The sequence below is a fragment of the Harpia harpyja genome, chromosome 12 (genome assembly GCF_026419915.1).
Source record: "Harpia harpyja isolate bHarHar1 chromosome 12, bHarHar1 primary haplotype, whole genome shotgun sequence".
In the NCBI taxonomy this organism is placed as follows: domain Eukaryota; kingdom Metazoa; phylum Chordata; class Aves; order Accipitriformes; family Accipitridae; genus Harpia; species Harpia harpyja.
In genome coordinates, this window is record NC_068951.1 from 3,447,316 (window position 1) to 3,471,501 (window position 24,186).

General features: G+C 39.7%; 1 protein-coding gene across 11 annotated transcripts in view; it reads left to right on the forward strand.

The window, feature by feature from the left end:
- The window catches only part of BCAS3 (BCAS3 microtubule associated cell migration factor), a 374,723-nt gene that overhangs the window by 249,334 nt on the left and 101,203 nt on the right, over positions 1-24,186 (forward strand). Inside the window, exon 24 of one of the 11 annotated variants that reach the window (XM_052803652.1) lies at positions 10,030-10,879. The exons of the other annotated variants lie outside the window; for them this stretch is intronic. Coding sequence (XP_052659612.1) covers positions 10,030-10,055 — 26 coding nt within the window. The 3' untranslated portion in view covers positions 10,056-10,879. Of the gene's footprint in view, positions 1-10,029; positions 10,880-24,186 lie in introns of those variants that run through there. 11 annotated transcript variants of the gene reach the window in all.

Genomic DNA, 24,186 nt, shown 5'->3' on the forward strand with positions numbered 1-24,186 from the left:
AGTGATATAATGTGAGAATGAAATTTTGCTTTCATTATTTTACTGAGGTGAAGGAGTTTTTCCCTGACTTACCTATTAAACCTATTACTGCCTGCAGGGTTTAAACGACAGGGCCAGGCTTCAGGAGTCCCTGAGTCATGATCCACAGCCCCAGCTTCTCGTATTTCCGTCCGTGATATTTTGCAGTGATGCTGCAGGGATGAAGCGGGTACTGTCCCTGCAGCCTGCAGAGGTAAAGCACTGCAGAAATTCAGGGCAGCTGCTACAGCCCTGTGTGCTTCTGTATTCCCATATAGATAAAACTTACAGTAAGTACGAAGGATCTCCAAGGCAAGCCTGAGTAGGTCAGCATTAGTCTTAACTAAACGTGATTAACTTTATCCATCTCCTGGTGTATTTCTTTCCAATCCACTCCAGTGCTTGATTTAATTTTCCTTTTATGTAAACTCAAGATTTAGCTTCATTAGAATGATTGCAGGGACTCACTGCATATGGCCTGTTGCTTTCTTGATCCCTCCAGGGTTTTCCTACCAAACACTTCAATGTGGTGAGGTGGGAGGAAAATTGAAGAAGTCGCTGACAGCAGGGCATGAAAGAGCTATCACAAAAAAGTTGCTCAGAGAAGAAATCTAGTAGGAATCCTGCTTGGAAAAATGAGCAGCAAGTTAGATCCCGTAGTGGAGGAGGGACTCCAGTGCTGATGCTGGAGCACCTGGGGCTGCTCCTGGGTCACTTGGGTCAACACATGCTCTGCTGCGATCCAGACTAGGTGAGGTTTGTGCCTGTGTCCCTAAGCATTGTGTGTTTTAGTGTGATCGATAGATTTTTTTTTTTTTTTTAAGAAAAAAATTAAAAATTATTTGCAAAATTATTCTGGAGAGATTTTGTAAAAAATAGTATGTGCATTTGTTCTAAATTACCTGCTTTCATGTCCACAGAAGCGTATCTTGTGCTACATGAACCTTTATTTGGTTTTACTTTTTATAACAAGTTCAAAAACCAGTCGCAATTGTCTTCAAGTTTTAGCAGGTTAGTACTGTATAGGCCATTTTAACCACCATTTTAAACTCGTTTTCTTATCAAAAATATAATTTCTGGCTTTTTCCACAATATTAGATCTATCATATCAGAGTACTTTATTGAATATTTTATTGACCGTCTGCTTGCCCTATGCTAACCTGCCTGACATCCAAAGTTTCTCTCTCTCTGGAGATGGAATGTCAGTTCTCATTAAGCAGCTGAGCGTGAATTTTCCCTTCATATTTCCTGTGAATAAACTCCATCCCAGCAGGCAGACACTGGGCCCTGGTGCATCACGGGGACGTCCGGATCTGGAGCCAGGCGTAGGCAATGGGTGGATTTAAGGTGGTCTAGGCAAGGGTGTGCTGTACAAGCACAAGTATTTTCCCTTTGGGTCTTGCATCAGCGTTTTGTATAATTTTGCTTTACACAAATGTAAAGGTATTGAAGAGGAAAATTTCTTCCCCTGGCAAGTTAATTACTTGACTTCTCATGGAAGGAAAGCTTGAAGCAAAAGCTAAGAGGAAGGTACATCGTCTGCTTAAATTAGGCAATCTGTCCAAGAACACAGGTTTGGTTTAGCAAGCAGTTGCAGTTACAAGTGCATTTTAATTGTCTCAGTTCATTTTCCAAATTTTGATATCTGTTACTAATATTTCAATTTACTTTCTGTATGACTTCCTTTTTAAAATTTAAATTCTGTATTTTCTTTCTTTCTAGAAAGACAGAAAATTGTGGTTTGCCACCATATGGTTTTATGGCCACATAAACACTTTGCTTGCAGAGTCTGCTCGTGTTGGGTATTGGTTTTGAGAGCTCTGCACTGAGCCTGACTCCCTCTCGATAATATGCCCGTGGTTTTTGCTGTGCTATGTGACATTTACTAAATAATTTTGATATGAAGTAGATATAAATCTTTCATAACTCTGTAGTTGACATGGTTGAAATAGTGGACAATTTCATTATGTGTACTCCTTTGTATGTAATCATTGTTTGGCAGACTAATTATGGCATCTCTTAGCAAGCATCCAGGGGAAGGGGAAAAAAGAACTTTACTCAAAGCCATAAAATATTTTGGGGCACTTTCATGGTGTGTTATTTTAACATACTGCATTTTTAAACAGACTCTCCGAATAATTAGAAAATGTGTTTTCCTTCAAGAAATAAGAATTTGCACCAGAGCCTACCATAGGACAGCTTTTGAATAGTAACTTTACCGGAGCTCTGCTATTGTTAAAAAGCTCTCAGAAAGAAAACAAATTTGGAAGAACAGATTATGGCTTTGTGTTTTTAAGTGTATTTTTATTGTTGTGGAGTTGAAGAGATGAACAGAGTTGGTTCAAATTATATTGCTGTGACTCCACCATACGACAGATCTGCATTCACAGCAATGTGTCCCTAACTCAAAATGCAATAAGAAAGGGAGGAAATTTAATTTTGTTATTGTGGTTATGGAGGTCTGTGGAGAAGTGGGTCTACGGGATGCAGTCCTTGGGACATGGACTGGTTAGCTTTGGGTTTTTAATGCCTTTCTTTTTTTCAAACTTGGTGTCAGATGTTGTAAGTTAATTTATTTTCCTATTAGTTTTTGCTAATGATACTAAAACCTTTTTTAAAAGCTTTCCTAATTAATGATCTTCTTGCTCACAAACAAAAACTATATTGTCTTTGAGAAGTGCCTGAGTATTTTAAAACAGGCTGTTGGTAGGTTTTATTGCCTCATGAATTTAGGGTCAACACACCTATTATTTGCCAGAGTTAATTTGTGCTGGGTTATTGACTGTCTGGGTTGTTAGGGATATCTGACTCTTGTAAAAGTTACACTCATCTCAAATTGTTGTAATTTTATTCTTTGTGCTCTGGTTGCATGGTGCCACAATATTTAGCTAATAAAAGAAGGGAAACAGTTGTACAAAGGCAAGTATTTAACTTCAGGCTCGTGAGACTAGAGGAAATAAGACTGTCATTACTCTTTATATTCCTTCTTTCTAACACTGAATTGTTTTAATTTTCCTTTAGATAAGGAGGGGGAAAAGACAGCTTTCTAAAATCATAAGACATATAAAAATGTACAAGATACTTAGGATTTGCAAAAGTGCCTAATTAGGCTTCTGAGATGGCTCTGACTTGAGTTCAGTGATTGTCTACCAAGGTAAAGTTAGGCCAGTTGCAACGAGCTCAGCAGCACTGAAATAACGCGGCTAACACCAACTCCCTGAAGAAAAATTGAAGAGCATAGTTTTCATGTATAACTCTTTGTACATCAAGGTGAAAATATACCCCTTGGACTCTGCAAACTGGAAGCACAACAGATAGTAAAACTAGCAGTTGGTTTTAAAAATTTCATAAGAAGCCATCCCTTCTGTGTTTACAATTCTGAAATAAATTGCAGTCCTGTAGAATCATTGCTTCTTCTGTTTTTCCATCACAAATCTGAGCCATATGTCTTGTGGGGTAAAATGCTGGCTGAACTAAAACATAGTCCTTTTGTATAAACCAGCATTCAAATATGCAATGGCAAGCCAAAGTCTCTTGCTGTGTCATGCCATCCGATTTTCAGTCGATAAGCAGGTCCTCAGTAGAATCCAAATTTGGACCAGTAAGTCATGACCTGTAATGTGGTGATTGGAAAATATCCAATTATTCTGCGGGGTGTACTGGAAAATGGTATGTTTCTGTGTAGGAAATTCAGAAGAGTGGTGAGCTTGATCATGTTGTCCCAGTGTTTTCCTGGTCAGATTTTTTCATATGCCCAAATATATTATTATTACTTTGGGTAAAAGTAATGCATTTCTAGGAATAACCTTTGCCTCACTCTGGGCTGATAGAAACAGTTAAAAATTGTTCCTAAGCATGCTGGATCTTCTGCAAATCCAAGGTACACTTGACAGAAACTTGTTCTGAAAGACAGTTAGTACGGTCACTTCATATTAAAAAGTAGAGAGATATTCTTGACCTCCTAAACCCAGGACTGCTGAGCAGATGACAGTCTAATTCTTTGCTTCATTTCCAGCGAGCTCTGTCTTTTGGCTCTCTGCAGTGGATATTTATTGCATAAAAAGGGGAAAGCATCTGACACTGGTTTAAGACGATGAGTCTAGGAGTTTCACTGACTGCCATGGCAATTCTGAGGACAGTATCTAAGAAACAAAAGCATCTATGATTATCTTGCATTTAGGCAAGATGCACGTGATCTCTATCAAGGTTGCTTTATAAATAACTACCCCAATCCTTCCTGAATTATTTTTACTAGGTTTTTGTGGGTGTACAGCTTTTAAAACTGGAAAACCAAAAGCTAGCTCTGTTCATTTTCTCATGAAATTGTAGCCAGAGCAGTAAATTCATAGCTAAGCACTTACTCATTGGCTACTGTATTATAAATAACTCTTCACCTTGGCCCTGCTTCTCTAGCCATTATTCACTGTGAGTAGTACTTACTCATGAGCACAGAGCAGCAGAGAAGTAGATGATTCTGCTATCATTACTCACAGTTTTAGTACCCTGGCACATCAGGAGGTCTGCTTTCAAACAAGGCACCGCTCTCCTGGAGGAGAAGTAGCAAATTTTCTCGCCTGATAGGACTATATTTGCAAAAACTACCCCAAGGAATGCCTACCGAGTCAGTGCTTTCAAAAATCAAAGCAGAGAGGAGTGGGGAGAAACTACAGGTACACATATGGGATATTTGGAAGTGTATATGCCTAAGAGTGTTGCTATGGTTTATCCTTGGGCTTTGTCAGAAGCGCAAAGCTGGGGAGCAGATTGCGAGCACTGATGGGAGAGCCGTCACCTCCTTCCTCCTGTTTCTCCTTGCCATTACGCTGCTTTGCTTTCAAAGTGTAAATTAACTTAAAGGTTCAAAGCTTTTGGGAAAGATTCCAGACCAAAGGTCATCTTTTCTGGGTGGTTTATTGGCTGTCCTGTGTTTGCCCACATCTCTAGTGTTTACCAGCTGAGGGAGTTTATGAAATTTTGATGTAGGAATTAGGTTGTTGCTCATCTTGTACCTTCTTGCTCATATTATTGACAGTACCACTGAACTGCTTGAGGCAGATAGCATCTCAGTGATCACTGTGCTATTTCAGCTCTCCACTGCTGACAACATCAGAAGTGTTTTAACAGGGTTTTAATGGGCAGCCTCTGTAGCTCCTTGGAGGGTTGCAAATAGCTGCCGTGAAAAACCTTTTCTGCCGCTCTGAGCTGACATGCCCTCCTTTTCTCATCCAGCTGCTGCTTGTTTATATGGCTGCAGCACTGTTGACAAGTACTTATTTGGGCCGGGCACTGTGGAGACTGTGCAAGTTAAGCAAGTTCCTGCATCTTTCGGGTGAGCTGCAAAGAATAACAACATGGTTGTGAAACCACTGGGAAGAGCATGATGAGATGGTAACCCAAGCTGTGTTCAGAAATCCCCTCTTTTCCTCCCTTAGCTCTTTCAAAGAGTAATCGCACAAGTTACACTAATGTACAATACAGAGCTTTCTTCTCTGTTTTGTTGCTCACAACATGTTTCTGATGATACCCCAGAGCAAGAGTTAATGATTTTTAAGAAAACAACCTTTATTTTTTAGCAGAAAACAACAAAAAAAGATAAAACAAATCACTATTTCTCAAGACAAAGCATTACTTTGATAGCAGCAGTTTCTAGCTGACTGGTTGCCTTGCTCTGCTTGTTACCAGAAATGAGGCTCTGAGCACAGCTTTCTTTGGACTATGTAAAAGCTTTCTCCTCCCTGTTTTGCTTAATATAACTATAATGTGCCCTTTATCACACTTCAACTTGAGTAATCCCAGTTTAGAAATAGTGCATAATACCCATGGGAAAAAGCACTAGAAATGTACATTATAAAAAACATACAGACGAAGCTCAAAAGATCCACTGACATGTAAATTTAATTTAAAAATTATAGGTTTTCAATGAGGGCTTGTGTCTTCAATTTACCAGTTTCCATGACTTCTTCAGAAAAAGTGTTTCTCTCTGCATTCTTGGTGGAAAACACGCTGAGGGATATTACAGTCCCCCAGAAGACTATCTATTCTGTGTCACAGGAAAAAAAAAAAATACCAAAAATATGTACACTTGAAATAAGTAAGAAAAATACCCACTTTCCTGTTTTGTTTTATTTGTATCCTCTTTAACAAAAGTTAAACTTTCCAGTAACCAGCATTGCATGAAAAAGCAAGTCCTAACTGTGTGAATAAGACTCCTTTTCATTGCATGTGCAAATTTAAGGTATTTCAGTTCTTTCCATAAAAGGCATGCGAGATTGGATAAAATAGCTAAACTGGTAAGTGGGCAAGCAGAAGAAGAGCCAATGGCCAAAGGAAGAGGCGGGCTATAAATAGGGCTCATTATATAAAGTATTGCCGCTCAAAGAGGATTCTGGCTTAAATAAGAGAATTCCAAAGTTTTACTGAAAATCTTATGAATTGCTCCATCTACTGCATGTTTAAAGGAAGAAATCCCCAGCAATGAAACCCCACCTTCCTTGGCGTGATTTCCTGGGGCTGAGAGCGTGCCCCGCAGAGCAGCCCGGTGCGTCAAGGTTTGTGCAGTGGGAGCCGTCGCAGCCGATTATTGCGGGGAAACGCACAAATGTGCTAAATCTGGAGATTGTCCTCAATGTCCTCAGTCGAAAATCCTAAGTGAAAACTAAAACTTGCATCTCTTGGCTACTAAAACTTGAAAGGAAGATCTAAAGATCTTTGAAACTTGCCAGGATTAAATGCTTTTCCTAACCCCGTTCTTCTATCTACTCTTCTTTCAGCAAACCTGATCACAAGCTGAACTACTTAAATATCAGTGTATTATAAAAGCTACTTCTGCTTAATACCCATTATTTCAGTTTTTAATGCCGTAAAGGCAGTGGCTTTTGTGGTGCTTTATTAAGTCCAAAGCAGCTGTTCAAAGAACCAAATCCTTAGGTTAAGGGAGAGAGAAAAACCCCTCGTTCATGGAATTTCAGCCCCTCGGTAAATGGAGGAGCCATTTGGAGCAGAGCTCTGACTTTCACACTTCTTTCTGCCTTCAAGCTTGTGGGTTCTGCTGTGAGTTGCAGCACTGAAAACCACTGTAGTTTTTGTTTCTCTAACTTAATTAATAAAAATAATTCATCAGTAGCTGATGCTTTTCAGAGTGGTTTTTCCCTGAGTCAGCTTACTGGGGAGGAGGTTCATTATAAATTATAATTAGGAAAAAAAGAAAAAATAGGCAGAGTAAAGCTTCTGATGTGGTGGACTTCCCTTAACGTAACGTCTCAGCCTAGTTTATTTGAAGAAACTTGTAGCCAAAATGCTGTAGTCTAGTTTATATACTTTGTCCAATGTATAAAATGAAAAAAAGAGTTAAAGTGTTTTATGAGCAAGACCAGAACTTGCCTGGGGATTATCTGTTTTAAATTCCAGAAGTTATTATCAAAACAGAAATTTCTAAGATGTACTAACCTCGTATTTGGAATTACAGAATTAGAAGTATTTGTTTGACAGCACACTGTAAGTGGGAGAACTTTATAATCAGCTATATGTTCACGCAAAGTTTTCTACACTGCGTACATTATGTATCTATACAGCTTGTACCACCCCAGGGTTAGATACATACATACCTGCTTGTTAATGAGCGGAGACAGTCGTCTTCTAGAGGCTTGGTGTACCTGGTGTGTCACCGGCTTCAGAGCCATTAACAAGAGCTCAGCGTGTTTATCCCCCTGCGCTTCTCCTTCCCTTCCCACCTCTCGTCCTGCGAGAGCAAGGGACAACGGTGATGCTGTGTGGTGTTCCTTTCTGTTGGATTTGATCTTGATTAAGGGAAGAAAAGGGAGCAAGTGCTGCTTTAAGTTTATTATTATGCATATTGTTTGTCACCTTTGTTGGTTCAGTTGACGCTTTGAAGTTAGTCTTGCATTAGTGTTGTGCCTTAGGCAAAATTGTTTACTGCTTCACTGTTCATGTTGTTTCACTTGCTTTTATGTTCACTTCTATTTCATAGTTTTGCTCTGCCAATTTGGATATAATTGTATGAAACTTTGCTTTTGGTTTTGTCCTGTAACATTTTCTTACAGGAGCCATCCTTTACCATGCAGAAAGACACCTGTGTGGATAAAAGGCATTGGACTAACCTTGTTATTACTGAGTTTCCCATTAATAAAAATGTAATATTTTTAATCTTGTTTCTTAACATGTTGTAAACAAGATCAAAACCAATTAGAAATCAGAGCCACATTCATTGAAAAGGGTGAATCTGATGCAGTTATGCATCTTCATCTGGGTGCATTATATGATTTCAGTAAGTATGTAACGATCTGCTTATCCGAGCAGGTTTGGACTGTAGCAAGACCCATACAGAGAGATTTAAAGGATGACTGCATCGCTACAGCTTTCTGTTTTCTTTAACATCATGGAACAGAAAACAGTGTACAATTGCACAGGTTATGTCACTACTTCTTTCTGTCTCCTTTCCTTTATTTCTGTTTAGCTTGTGAGGAAGGAGGGTACCTCAGGTTCCCTCAAGCACTCCTACCCAGCTTTGCCCTTTTTCTCCGAGATCAAAAGGCAAAGGGGGAGACAGGGCAGAGGGCCACCGGGACGGCTAGCACTGCTGTCCAAGGCTCAGCAGAAGATTTCAGCTGCCAGTTGCTGGTTACTGTTGATCTCTCAGGATGGGCAGGATGCAGGTGTAAAACATATATTTTTATCTTGCATGTCTGGGGGTAGCTGAGGTGCTGCATAGGCAGTAAAGGTCACTTCCTTGCTTCAGTGTTGAAGAGCTTCCCTAAAACTAGACCCTGTGTGTAACCCTATAGATTAATTCACCTAAAATAATTTCTAAAATTGCCTTACGTAGCATGTGCTTCTTCAGCACGTGAAGCAAATTTAATCTTAATCAAAAAAAACCCAGAAAAAATCTCTCTCGCACTTCGCTGCAAGGCCTCGTGCATTAGATGTGAGATTCACATGCTGTCCTGGAGCATCTCCTGCATCTGCAGTGCAGCGTGGGGCTCTCCTGGGCACAGCACCCATCGCCCGTGGTGCAGGGTGCCCAGGCGAAGGCCCCGCTGTGCCAGAAAAAAGCTGAGACGCTGGTTCGTGCTTTGTAATATCCGTTTGTATTTATGGCCTGATTCTGATGGGTATTAAATGTATAAAATATGTATGTTTAAATGATATATTGGAATCTTAAAGTCACACTGCTGTTAATGTGCTTTTAAGAGTTTTCATGACAATGTGCTTAGGTAGGAACAAATTGGGCTTGTAGAAATGTGTAGAAAGTTGAAATTTAGGATGCCAGGTGGACTCGAGCTTCTTCAGCTGGGTTTTGCAGCAGGAGGAGGCAGGGCTGGAGCGTGGCTGCGTGCTGTCCCTGCCCCTCTATGGCTGTGACACTTTCCTTACCACTTATTTTGCCTCCGACTAGAGCTAGCGCTGGGGCAGTCAGGTATAGAATATAGATGTTAGTAGATACTTGATTAACGATGCTTCTGGCTTTGACAGAGGAGGGGGTGTGCCTGCTCGTGGCTCTGGCCATCTCTGAGCAGGCTTGGGGGGAAGCCTCTGCCATTGCTGCATATTCTTCAGTGGCTAGAGATAAGGCGACTCATCTTGCAAATATTTGTAGTCACATGCTGCAGAGCTTTTTAGGCAAATTTTGTTTAAGCAACTGTCGGATGAAAACTATCAAAGCTCGGTTTTGTTCTCGTAAATCTCAGAATATTCATCATAGGTTAACAGGGACGAAAGCAGTCATGTGTAGCAAAGCCACACTGCTGGGCTCTTGTGTTCAGGAATTTAGAGGGAAATGAGTATCATCTCTCTTTCATTTACATTCATTACTGTGTCTTCCTTTATTTCCGTGTGCTGAGGTCTGGCAGTCTTGGAACTAGCCAGATCATTTCTAAAATGCAATATTCACCCTATGCCACTTATTATGAGTCTGCATCCTCAGTGACAGAATTGAATCAGTTGGTGCTGCTGCACTTTTAATGTTACCTTTTATGTTCATGTTTGTTCCAACAGAGTGGCCACTAGCACAGACGACTTGAACTTGTATCACCCGCAAACTGACAACGCTGGAGCCACCAGTTTGTCATTATCCCTACTAGTGTATCTGATTTAATTTTGCGACAGTGGATTAATTCTTAAAATTGCAGTGCTTTTTGCTCGTTAATGGTCAGTAAATGATTCTGGAGGGGTGGGGGAATGGAATTCATCAGTTTTCTAGTTGTTTTAATTCTTCTAGTTTTAAGTTGTTCTATAAATATGTCTTTATGGATGTAGTTTTACTAGCTTAAAAACATCTAATTGAAAACAGTTGCTTAAATCTCTTTGGATCAAGAAGGCAGTAATAAGCAAAGAGAGTATCTTATCCCTACAATCCAGAAATGCTTAGTGGCTGGTATACTCAGTGCATGTGTAATCAGCTTCTTGTTTCATCTAAAAACCTTAGCTCTTTTGGTGTGATTTAGTACTTCACCAGCAGCATGTTTTTTCTTGTCTCTGAGATTATCAACTAGTGAAACAAAATATAAAACAAAATGGCATAACATAGAAAAATGTTTTTAAAAATATTTAATTCATTTGTGCCATCTTGTTGTGTGTCTAATGCGTTCTAGAATATCACTGGGCTTCCGAGAAAAAAAGCATTAGTTTTGCCTTCTTGTAAATTAACATTTTGTTGTACATTATGTAATGTCATTCTTATGACTTAACGTTTGCATCAGGCGGGACTGATCTCTGCTATTTTGTAAGGTACCCAACAGATGAACCCGTAGCTCTTAGATGAGATCAGCCTGTGCGTTTACCCATTGACGCGGCTTGTGATTCCAAAACCAATGAACTCCAAGGAATAAAAACTTGGATGTGCATACCTTTGCTTTCTGAAATAGCTAAATTCCATGGGTTTGGGTTTGGTGGGGAGGTCGTTGCTATGGTTTGGGTTTGGTTCCTTTACTATTTCTTTAATATCAGAAATTTAGGTCCTTTTTAGCTTACGAGATGTAACGGGGAAACTACATCGCTCAGAAAGTTTTGTCGTTTTCCTTTTTTATTCATTTTATTTCTAAATGTCAAATAATTTCATACAACTTCATTAATCTGAAGTATGAAAAAGTTGTGATAGCATCGTGTCTCAGAGCACAGGCACTTTGGACAGGCTGCCTCCCCACAATATGATGGAGCACAAACTTGTGCAGCTACAGCATCTTACTCTTTGTTCAGGAGTTAAAACGCAGTGAGACTTCAACCCCTGAAATTCTTTTTCTGAGTCTTTTTGATAAACAAGTAGCACTTCACACAAGCCCATTGTTAAAAATCACTTGCTGTTTGGTGGTTTAAGAAATGCGTAAGTGTATTCTGTCCATCTAAAAGCCATCCATTACAAAAAATAATCAGACATCCTTTTTTCTTGTACATTTGTGTCATTCTGTGAATCAGAAGCATTTTTATGTACTAAGGGCAATGTGCTTTGCTTTTGGAATTTCTGAGTTTCACTAAAACCCTGGAGCATAGTCAGTTCAGGAGACCTGAGGTGACCTGTAAATGGGAGCTGCTGTGTCCCTTTGCTGCTTAGTGAGATCATTTTAAAGAGAAATTGAAATACAGTGTCTAGATACAGTATGATAACACTTTAATCCAAAGAGAAAAGCAGTAAGTATTTTTATGCTAGTTACCCTCTTGAAAGCACATTCACATATTAATTAATTCTCATAGCTTTCCTCTGAGAGGAAGATGGGCAGTTACCTCATTTGTAAGTGACAAATCTGAGACAGAAAAAAAAAATTAGGCGACTTTCCTGAACCCAGAGAAAGTCCTTATGAAAGCAGGACAAGAGCTGAAGAGTTCCTGTACAGGCATTGGCAGGCACCCGGCTTTGAATGCTGAGCTCTCTCTGCAGGCAGGAAAGGTGTAGGAGAAGGCAGTATGTTTTGCAGATTGTTTTGCTTATGACAATATGCTCTCTCGTTTGGGAACCAGCCTTTCCATTCTTCCTGGACTTCAAATAAAGTCCTAGTTTTTCTCCTAAATCCCAATGATTGACTGTCTATAAACATGCTGACAGTCTCAAAAATAATGATGAGAAATCTGTTTACTGTGCGTGTGTGTATGTCCAACAGAAAGAAGTTAACATTGTGTTTAAGCAGCTGGGCTGCCGTCTTACTGGAGTTCCCTTCTTTGGTCTTCCTCAGCCTTCCTGTGGGATCTCTTCTTTCAGTTTAAGGCAACTTAAAATTAAGAATCTTTGTAGGCTTTGTCTTGAAGTTGGATTAATTTTTAAAATCGAAACTATTTCAACCTCTCCTGTAGAGGAAGTGTGAATCTCTTTCTTCTTTGTTTCTCTGTGGATGCAGTAAGACGATAACCCTCCCCTGCCTCTGCATTGCAAAGTCGTATCTGTTCAGAGCAGCACATCTCTGGGGCCACGTAACATAGAATGCAGCCGGAGATGCTGCAGGAAAAATTTATCAGAAGCGCCAGGGCTTATTTTACTGCACCACTTCTGACGACGCTTTTGATTTTGGAATTGCAGAGGGGATGGCAAGAGTTTTATCCTTTGCACAAGTCAAGGTCCAAACCTAGAGTTCTGGGTCAAGATGATGATGCCTCTAAAAGAAAAAAAAAGACTTTAAATTCTTTAGGGGTGCGCTTCTCACGTGCTAGTAAAATACCCAGCACCAGATTTTAGGTTAGCAGCCAGAGCAGCCAACATCCATGATCTACCTTGTATAGAGAGGAGGGGACCAGATGCCTGAGGGCTTGAGAAGCTCCAGATGTCATCTGCACCCACACAGAGACACGGATGGGTCCTCCATGCCAGAGCGGATCCTGCAGGATCTCCGTGTGGCCCCCGCCGCTGACCGGAGCCTTCTGCAGTGAGGTGGCACATCCATGACTGGGGCCACGCACGCTGCGCCCGGGGGTTACTCTGCTCCCCAGTCATGAAGCAAGTCTTGCTCTTCATACTTGAAGGTGTAACCATGTCTGCTAGGTGCTGGAAACGGGACCGTGGGATTCGAGGCAAGTGATGCCCAGATTCCTCACCGCACTCAAATACTTCTACTAGGAGCTCTGCTGCCAGGCTGCTACAGGGGTTCGTTAGAAGCCAGAGGGGATGGCAGGGCCCTTCTCTGTCTTTGCACACACGGGGTAAGATTTGGCCGTAGCAAATTTAGGGCTGTTTGAAGTTTTCGTGTTTTAAAAATTACAATTAACTATTCAGTTGTTATAAATCGGAGCGATAGAAATTTCACGCTTTGTATTAGGCAGGGCTGTAACTTTGCAAAAGTCAGTTTGTGCGCTGCTTTCCCTGTGCTGCTGGCTGCTACCCCTGCTGCGTGGCAGCGAAGTCCTGCAGAATAAAGGAGAAGGCTAAAAGGAATGGCAAAATAGCTCTTCAAGTGACACTGCATTCCTCATGCAGCTTCTGTGCCTCTGTTTGTCACCTCTTTGTACTTCTGATGGAAGAAAAATTGAAATGTTTTCCTACTGATGGGATGTTGAGCAGAGGGCTGCTGCTAGCTTGTGTTGACTGTGAGATGCAAAATTAAGTTCTTGTATCAGTTGGGAATTTTGTGGAATCTGCTGCTATTTGACAGTGTTTCCAGATGGAAAGGAGCAACTGTCTGTTTCTGTACAGTGCAATTTTCATTTACTTTAAATGGGTTTGAGTTTGGGGAGGGAGGGTCTGGTGCTTGGTTTTCAGTAGCGTGAAGGCAGATGTTATTTCCACTGGACTATCTGGAAGCTTTTTCTCATCCCGCAGGTCTGTTATAGGTGCATGACTTTTGAACAAAGACAAATTCCATTGGAAGTGTTATAAAGTTAGTTGCATTTTCAGTTATTCTAATGAATCCTTATTTTTCTAGCATAGTAGGTTAGAAATGTGTTAAAGCTAGTGGTAAAGTAATTTATGAAGGGCAGATGGAGTTCAAAAGGTTCAAATATACAAGTTCAGTTCCAGCATCATTTGGATCTTCACACCTCAGTGTCCCAATAGAGAAACTGGATACTGAGTTTTTACAGGTTTTACTGTAAAAACTGAGCCCTCCAGAACTTTTAGTAACTAATGGATTTTGCAGAAATGATTTGACTACCCTGGATGTCCATTAGCTGTTTTGCTTTTATGTCTTTGCTGGAAACCTAAATGGCTTTTACTTGCACTTTTTTTACTAGTTATATGTTTGCAAGAGATGTCTTTTGTATTACAGTAGCCGGTAGGAAAAAAATGATGTACTCAAAAATTGTAGGAGCATTTAATCATAGTATATCCTAACCAGAATTTAAACTGTGTGTTGTCAAGAAAGTTTCCATCTGTAGCATACCAATCCCAAGCTGACTACATGCAGTTTTAATCTTCTGACTCTTGAATTCATTCTTTTTTTGTGTGGCTTTGGTGGTGTTAAAATTTAATCCTCAGCAGTTACATTGTATTAAGTCTATAGTTCTCTCCTTTTCTTGCATGTCCTACTTTATTACTGGCAGTGGATTTTGAAATATACTGAAAATCTGTGTTTTCTAATATGGGGATGATTGATAAAATACCTTTCTACCAAATGGGTAGTTTAAGAAAGTTTCCTCTCATCTTCGTTGAGCTGCTACATACTTAGCAAAATTCATCCCCTGTAATATAAATATACTGTTCCTATTAGAGGTGCACATCTTCGATGGGCAACTCTCAAAAATATCTTGGTGATTTAAAAGAATTTTTCATCCAGTTATGTTCATCATATGTCACTCATACTGGTTTTATCTGTATTACATCATGGATGGGAATGAGTTTTGTACACTAATATTGAGCAATGTATGCCACTATTGCAAAATGGTACAGAATAAGAAAAAAAATAGATAAATCTACAGATTTTCAGGTACGCGTGACAATTCTGGAAATTTTACACATGGGAAAACTGGCTGGCACAACAGCAATGATAAAACCATTTCCATTTTGGAAGAGAGGAGATAGGGTGGGTGTGTTTCTCCATGTCAAACAAGCACTTAGGAGGAAGGTAATGTTGAAACCGGTATGGTTCACCACACAAGGGTTTTATTTTGTGGTGGAAAATCTAATCTTTCCAAGACCATTTCTTTTGGGTATAAGTCTGAAGTCTGCTTTATATTGGGAGATTGGCATGAAATCCACAGCACTTAAGAGGATAAAGGCCTTTGTCTCCAAAATGTACATTTTTTTGGAACTATAAAGGCAATGGAACTAGAAGTGGTTTTAGGTATGTGATGTTAGGATCCTACCCTGTAATCCTTTCTCAAGTAAAAATATGTTGTAGATCAATTTTATCGATTCATATCTTTTTTTCCATGTGTTTTAGAAGATTCCCTTTAAAAAAGGAAATCTTCCACATTTATCTAATGATTAAAGAATTTTAAAAAGATTAATTATAAGGACCTACTCCAGTTAGCCAGAATGACATCTTCTTCTGGTTCCTCTGTAGGCACCATCTGATTTCTGGGAGAAGCATGGGAGACTTTTAAAAAAAAACCAAAACAATTTTTCTTACTGTCTTTCTCATTTACACGGTCACTTTAAAGGACCCCACAGCCTATTCGTACGGTAGGAAATTGGGTAGCTCTTCAGCTTCAAGACACACTAAACAATCTTTTGAGAACTGTTGTGCTTGTTAAAATAATGTGCAATATTTGAAGCCCTTTTCTCCTTCCTTGAAATATTACAGAGGGATGGAGAGTAAATATAAGCAAAGCATGGGAACAACAAAGGGCAGGGTTAGGAAGGGAAGAACTGGGTGAGAGAAAAAGAGGGGATTCAGGAAGCTGCTGGGTGGGGGAAGATGGCTCTCTGCAAATAGATGTGTTCAGTTTTCAGTTTACAGGCAATGGGACAGAAGAAACAAAATCAAGAGGAGAAGGAGGAGTTGAATGAAAAGACAAGAGACTTATTCAGTAAGTAAATTAGAAATTATATCAGATAAATAGATGAAAACAAGAGCAGATCCCTGACTAACGCAAGTTGTTCTGGCACCACTGACTTCAAATCAGTTTACACTAGTTCAGGATCTGGACAGACTGGCTCAGCTGAAACCAGAGACTAAGTTTTAATCTGGACTTCCTTTGTGTACTTAAATTTGACATTTTCTAACATCATAAATTAATATGCAACAAAAATAGAATTGGCATGGGTACTCATAAGGAGAGAAAAGTGATAAAAAAGATTGGCTGTCTGGTGCACAGTGATCTTTAACGTCAGAGGATCACAGCTGTTAGTTTATCAGTTATAATGAACATTTCTATGGCTACTTTTGTCTTGAATGGATGAGATACTCTACCTGATGAATATTGACATGATTGAAGTGAGATTACATTGATTTCAATCAGTTTAGGTTCCGGCTCAGTATATGCAGTTGAATTTGCTTTGTTCCACCTTAACGTAGTAGATTTCTTGCAACAATATTAATGATTTGGGGGGAATTGTATGTATTTGGAAAATATCTGAATACTTTGATATGTATCAAATACAAGTACCCAAACTGCCCAGCACACGCAGCCGCCCTCTGCTTTCTAAGAGAACCGTGGCCACTGACATGTTGGAAATCAGTTTTACTCCTCAGAAAAAAAACAAAATATTTCTTCTGTTTGTGTTTAGTTATGGGGAAAGCAACACCTTCTGAATCACCAGGCAGCTTTATGCCTGGCCCTCACGCTTTACTGAGCTAAGGTCCCTTACCAGCATAGATAAAAAATAAAGAATTTTCTGTTTCTTAAATGATTCATTTCGACGGTCAGTTTGTTGGCCAAACACTGATACGCTTTCATTCAGATGTAAAATTTAGAGCAAATAATGTGCAGCATATTGCTGTGGGATGCATTTTTTTTGTCCGCGTAGCAGCATAACGCTTTGGCCATCCCTCCTCCATTTCTGTTAAGGCACCTCCTGAAGTCAGACTTAAGCCGCTTTTAAAATGAGCCAGCATCACTTGGATGTGGGTGAGGTGCAGCAATTTGGGAATTGCTCCCAGCTGGTGGAGAAATGATTTCCAAGCAAGCTGGGTGGCTCTTTAACTGCTCTTCCCAGTAGAAATAAGCTAAAATATATAGAAATTGTTGCTTTGACAAATAAGCTAATGAGCCACTCAAGTTGCTTTATGTATTGAATGTAGTTGCTTGACAGTTATTATTATTTTCTAATTATATTAAGTTATAAATTATTAACAAGTGTTTAATTTCAGTCCAAACAGATCCAGCAAAAGGGATTTGTACAGTTATGAATTGCAGCAAAATACAAAATTGTTGAGCTTTTAGTATATGCAAACTTGGAGACCCTGGTTATTTCTCCTGCTTTCAACAGCCAGTCATGAAACTTTCTTGACCTTTTCACCTTTAAACTTTATTTGAACTTGGAAAGAAGACTTGTGAATTGTGGAGGAAAAAAAAAGAGAAAAAGGGTGGGGGCTGGGGGGCGAGAAGGTCTGATTATATGTTACCGTAACAGTAATACTAGCAAAATAATCCTCCTCTTGTGCATGAGTGTCTGCTACTGCAAGCTTCGGGGTAATAAGCTCACATGACATGCCTAGAGGCTAATGCTGGCCTATGCTTTTTTTTCCTGTACATATTTAAACAAAGGCTGATTATCCAAACAAGAATTTGGACTGCATCAACTGGACCAGTTAAATTATAGTTAGTAAAACTTGGCGCCTTCGGAGCTTGGAATGTTACAATTACAGCTGGATCCTCATTTGTTAGGCAGCCTTACAAAATAATAAAAGTGGAGATTTTTATCTTTATAGGACATAGCTTAACTCTTTGAATACAGAGAACTAAGTGCCAAACATTACAGTTACTGCTTAGATGTACTATTCTGGGCCAATAAACGCAATTAAACAGTTGTATCTATGCTCTGGAAGACGTAGGGCAAAGGGAGCTGCTTTGCCAGCACTAGGATGGATGCTGCGGCACTTGTAGTGGACGTTTGTTATCCTCCAGGATTTCTCTGAGATAAGGAACAAGAACACAACAAGCAGTTTGTTGTTTGATCTCCCTTATCTTGCTGCTGTCTTTTTGACAGTATTGCTGTGTTTTTATTTGAATTTCTCTTCTTTTTCTATTTCCTGTTGCTATGAAAAAAACTTGTGCCTGTGTAAGATCTAGATGGTCCCTGGAGTTGGTCTCATTTTCACCTCTCGGATGAGCTGGAAAACTGTTTTCAATACTGGCTTCAAATCATTAGCAAATTTTTCACTAACCCCTCCTGAGGCCTACAAGATTGCCGCTGTCCTCACGGGGCTGGTCTGGGGTGGGTAGGTGGCAGGGGATGTGCAGGCAGAAGTTATGGTTCATTTTAACAAAATGCTGTTGACCATTCCAGTCTTGTTTTCCCTTCTCTCATCCTACAGAGACAGATGGGCTTTGGTTGGTCACTTGCAAAGCCAAACTTAGGCTTTCTGGTTGTGTAATATATAGCTCTGGTTGCCAATCAGAAAATTAAAGTTCTTTTCCTGAAATTAAACAAAGAGTCCTTATCATAAACCCAGAACAAATCAATGCCTTTGCATTAATTCACGTGGAGCAGGGCCAATTTACAGCTCTCCCTGATCCGCCGTGTGGGTTTTTTGTGCATAGGTTTATCTCAGTTTCTTTTTTTAAGAAAGTGTTGACTGTTTGCATTTTCTGAAAACCTTATTGAGTAATAATGATTGAAACTTAAGCAATCAAGACTATCCAGAATGTTTGCAAGAGCCCACCAGCTAGATAATGTTTACCAGGCTATACCAGGAGTTTTATCTTTTGTCTTCTTTGCATAGTATAAAAGCTAGCATTCATTAAAGCGTGAAAAAATTCGTTTCCTTTATTGTGACAGTTTTACCATGTTTTGGTGTACTTTTGTCTCAGTAGTGGCAAATAATATGGATAATATGTAATTGCCACTATCAAGATACCGTGGGAGTTCCGAGAGCAAGGAGTAGGTATTTTTGAATGGGAGGACATTAGCTTTCTTGCATTGAAAACTGAGAAGTTAAAGATTTTCAATCAAGATAAACTTGCAGATTCATAAGGTGCAACTTAGTCTGGGAGAAATGATACCAACTGGAAATAAGAAAGACCTAAGGAAAAATTGTGAGTTAATGTTTACTCTTTTATTACTATTTTAATCGAATGACTTTACAACATGACCTTTTAAATTGTAGCCATTCTAAAAAGGAATATTTGTGTGCCGCAGGCCCATGGAAAGCACTGGTGGGTGCAGCGCCTATCAACTCCTGCGCTGTCGTCGCCTTGAGCTCTGGGCTGGGCCAGCTCCACGCTCAGCACAGAGCCCAACACAAGGGCTTTGTAGTCAAACATTCGAAGTTTTCCATGGTCGTGGCTCGGGAGAACTTCTCTCTCTGTACCCAGGCCTTTGGGCAACACCCGCTTTCCATAAAACTCTTGATTCTTTGGTTGGGGACCACTGAGCCGACAGGAGGTAATGCTGCAGAAGGAGGAACCGTAACCTGGATTCTGAGGGCAAATGTTTGGACTTTGTCTCCTTCGGAGGTTACCTGCCATGTGTATGGGAGGCAGTCAAGGGTTTCTTCTCCCACTTGTGGGAAGGAGTCTGGTTCTTGCTCTGCGTTCCCCCAGCCATCTGCTTTTTGCTTAGTTCTTGGCCACGCTATTGAGAAGAAGTAGGGATGCCCCAATCAGTCTTTTGCATGACAATATTTAATTTCAAGCAACAGTATATGGTTTCTGGCCAGAAGAAATCCTTTATTTATTACATCTGCTGTCCTTGGGTTTTTTCTGTATTGAATAGAATCACCTTATGCCATAGTGAGATGATTGAAATAGTGCTTTGCTGATTTAAAGGACCCAGGTTTACAACCTACATACAAATGTCTGTACTACCTGGAATACCCATCAAGAAAATATCATTGGTAGTAAACCAGAAAAGAAAGGTTATCTGATCCACTAGGTATTGCAGATGAGATGATCACCTAGCTGTTGACAGAGGGAATCTAAAATTTTAGAACCTGTCTTTGGACAGTCTGAATATATTTTCGGCTGCCAAGGAGTCGTCAACAGGAATGATCCACGGATGCATGAGAGCAATGCTATATCTGCAAGAGGCAGTTTCAGTCCAGCAGCCTTGCTTTTCAAATGTTTTCTAACACTAATTAAGAAGCAGTCTTGGATCAGACTATAGGTAGCCAATATTGTATTCAGAAATTATTCCCTGTCTTAATTTTTCTCATCTGTGATCTTTCATCTTCTCTTTTTCCCTCCTCCTCTGTTCGGTAGATTTATTCCTGGATCGGCAAGGGAGTGAAGGAGAGGAAGCAGGGCAGGAGTAGGTTGCCATTGCAGAGGTCTTTCTGAACTATAGTTCCCACCCTCTTTCTTGCATTGTGGATTTATTGTGAATTAATCTTCACTTTAACCTTAGAACAATTCAGATTAAATCCCAGAGAAAGAAAAGAAGAAAGTTCATGGTGTATGAGTCAAAGTGTGAAGAGGTCCTCAGTAAAATTTCATCATACAGAGCTGCACTTGGGAAAGAAAAGAGTATTTCTTGTAGAGCATGAGTTGTATTCACCATTAGGAAAAAGAGACACTGTCCCTCATTCTAATCTGATGTATTGAAGCTGCTGCAGGAGACCACGAGACGATCTCCCTGTTACGGACACTCTGAGGCTCTTTCCTGTAAGGAGTGTTTTAAATCGATCGTGGAAGTCAAAAGATAAAACCTTTCATAAAAATGTCCATTATTTAAGAAAAAAGAAGAATAGATTTTGAACTATTTTGTCGCCGAGGCTGTTGCTACAGGAGCCACTATTGATGCTCCAGATGCATTATAACAAGCAGAATTATTTTAAATTTGTTTAATTTTATTTAATATTATGCATTATAAAATGGTTTCCTTCAGTGTACAAGAACCACTTAGAAGTTGCATTTTCATCTGTGTTTTGATTTCTCAGGAATTGTTGATGCACACACAAAAATAGCTGTACCCTTCTGAGGCTAACAGGCATGCAAATGGTTTGGGTTTTGTTTAAATCAGATTTCTCAGTACAGTCGTAGTCTTGGGTGAGTGGAACAGCAGCCAAGTCTGTTGGTTCTTGTGGGTTGATTGTTTGTTGTTTTAAGCTTAATTAAAGTAGCTTTTGCCTAAAAAGAAGGGGGAAAATTCAATTTAAATGTAGGTATCTATGATAACTCTGTAATACGTCTTTTTCTCTCACGAATTGTGTTTGGAATGGATGTTTACATAGATGGCCATAGCCGAAAATAATAAGGAAATTCTATTTATGCCACAAGTTAAGAATTCCCATCACTGGCAAATCTTAATTTACTTCTTCATCTGATTTCTGATGGGAAAAATCTAATTGCTTTTGTACTGGAAATAAAGTTGATTGAACTCAGAATTTTTCCAGTGGCTCAAAAGGTTATTTCCCAAGCAGTGCTCTTTTACAAACTGCAGTGTTTTTTAATTTATCTACTTCTTTCAGCAGATGGATGTTCAGCATTAATATACGTAGGGAAAGATAGCCTCTTAATACTAATTTGTATGAGATGTGTCGATAGGTGGAACTTTATTTGACTTCCAGAATTTCACATGAAAACTCTTATTATAGACGTGATGGCAGTAACACCCTAGAGGTGAAACACTGTGATATAGAGATCAGCTAAATATAATTTCTGTGGTATTCTTTGTTTCATATATAGCTCTGTAATTTCTTTCTAGAAGAAAACACTTGAGGACTTTCGCTGCCTATAGGAACTGTTCAATCAGTATTAACATGCAACTTGTCAGGAGCACATTCTTAGAAATACTTACTCTAAAGGTCCGTAGTCTTTGAATAGAAAATGTCAGCCATGAAAAACAGGGATATATTTGTGGGTTTTAGTTTTCTAAAGAATTATAGAATTTCTGTTTGGTTTAGGAAGCTAAAAATAGAAAATAAAACATTCTTTGCCTTTTTATTTCATAGAATCATAGAATTTATTCACATTTATTCTTTGTAGTAATTTCAGTTGACCTGAGTAGTACCTGTTGGTGAGAGGAGAGCTGATCACAGGTCAGCAGCTTTTTCATTCACTACAGTTTGCCTTCACAAACGTATTTAACGTGATCAGTAAAAACAAGGTTTTCTTGTGAGATGTCCAACTCTTTCTGGTTTTGGCAAATTCAGAGCTATTTGGAGATTTGCGCTGCTGGAGGAAAGTTTTGCTTTTTGAGGCGATCCCAAGTAGAAGGGTTCGAAGCAAGGGTGATATTCTTTAAACTGTAATCAAACTTTTCAGACCTCAAAGGTTTATACCAAAAGCAGCATTTGAAAGCTTAGGTAAGTTTTCCTTTTACCAGGGCCTTTTCACAGAACTTGTTTTCCCATCACTTTGGCAAATTTGATTCAGTTATTTCAACCAGTGTGAATGGATCCGCCCTCAGAAACGATTGCCGTGAGTAATGGCGCTGGATTTTGTAGACATCGGCGCTGAGAAATAGCACGTTGCTGAAAATGAGTCAAAACTACAGAAATGGCTATGGTTGGGTTGGCTTTACATGTGGTGGAATTACTTAATGCAAGAAACCAGTTGTTTTTGTAATTACGGTAACATTTTTGTCTGCCAAGTTACTTTCAATGTAGCAGGTTTAAGCTGATCCAATTAGTAATGAAATTGGTGTAATTAACCTAGCCATTAATTAAATGTGTGCACGCACGCTGGCTTTCAGTCAGCGTTTTGGGGTAGGGGTTTTTTTGCATTACCCTGTTAACAGAAAGCAAACTTCTCTCCATGTAATCTTTATTTAAAGCATTTCTGATGAGACTCTCTCTGCCAGGTGACAGGGGTGGAATATGATCTTGAGGATAACTTTGCTGATTCCTGGGGGCTTGGACTTCTTGTGGCTCTGCACCCCTTGGCCTGAGGTCCCGGTGTTGCACTTTGGAGAGATGAGCCTCCAACAAGGGATGACTGCTACCATCGCAGTGCCAAAAGATTGACTGGCACATGGAATGAATCAGCTATTTGTAATAACAGGAACCATGATAAACACTTGAGAGGGTTCCCCATGATGTGGCTCGTTTAGTGTTCAGAGAGCAGCTTAGCAGCAAGAGTCATCCATGACTGGTATCATTGCAAAACTTAAATTAAAAACTGCCTCAGAGAAGGCCCAGAAGAAATCCTCCAAGTCGAGGGAGGTTCACTCTGCAATCTGCAGAGATGCTGGTTAAACTCATGTGTGCAGCATTATGGAAAATTTTGCTTAGCAGTTGCCTTCCCTGTAGTTGATTAATACAAGATTTCAGTGTTCCCAGTCCATTAATCTTCACAAGCACATCTGCATACTGAAAAATACTTTTAAAAACAACATAAAAAAATTACAAGCGCTGATAATTTTGAAGATAAAAAGAACTAAAAGAGCAATGATAAACTGTAGTTCACTTGCATTATGTGAATCCCAATCCAACGTGAGAGAGGGGCTTTGCCATTTAAAATATTTTAATTGCACAAGAGGAAAACTTTGAAAAGTGGTTGTTCTCCAAGCACTGAATGCAGTTCCCACTGCAAAACATCCTGGCCTGCATTGTATCAAGTAATAATATCTTGCAAGTCAAAAAGGTATTAGGGAGGTGTTGGAGACGTCACAGGAGGAGTTAGAGTTAATGTTGGGGGTTTGAGAAAGTTAATTATCTTGCAAAGAAACTAATAGCAAAGGTGTGTAAGAACCAAATACTAGGAAAGCAGGCTTTGGTATTTTAAGGAGTGCATATCTAAAACTGGATAGCTAGAGCCGTTCTTTTCTAGCACATTTGTTGATACAAATATCTTAACAGTGGTGTCCAGATGCCTGATTTTTCCTGAAACGAGTATTTTTAAGGGTTCCTGTCGTCTATTGAAACTGCAACTTAATGAACAACAAAACCCTTCGTTAGTTTTATGACTCTGGATTTCTATTTGTTTTATCAAGTACTTTTCTGGTAAGGAGATACCCGGAAAGCGTGCCAGGTAACTTTGTGATCCCCGTCCCATTTAACCCAGAAGTACTAAAAGACTATTGTACAAGGCAGCATCTGCTTCAAGGGAAGGCAACTCAGCACGATAAAACCTCGCCGACTCTGCTCCCCGCTTCCAGCGGGGAATTGCATGGCGAGGAAGTTGGGGACTTAGGGCTTGGGCGGGATCTTACCGCCAACCCACCTTCTCTTGGTGCCTTGGGTTGAGATGCTG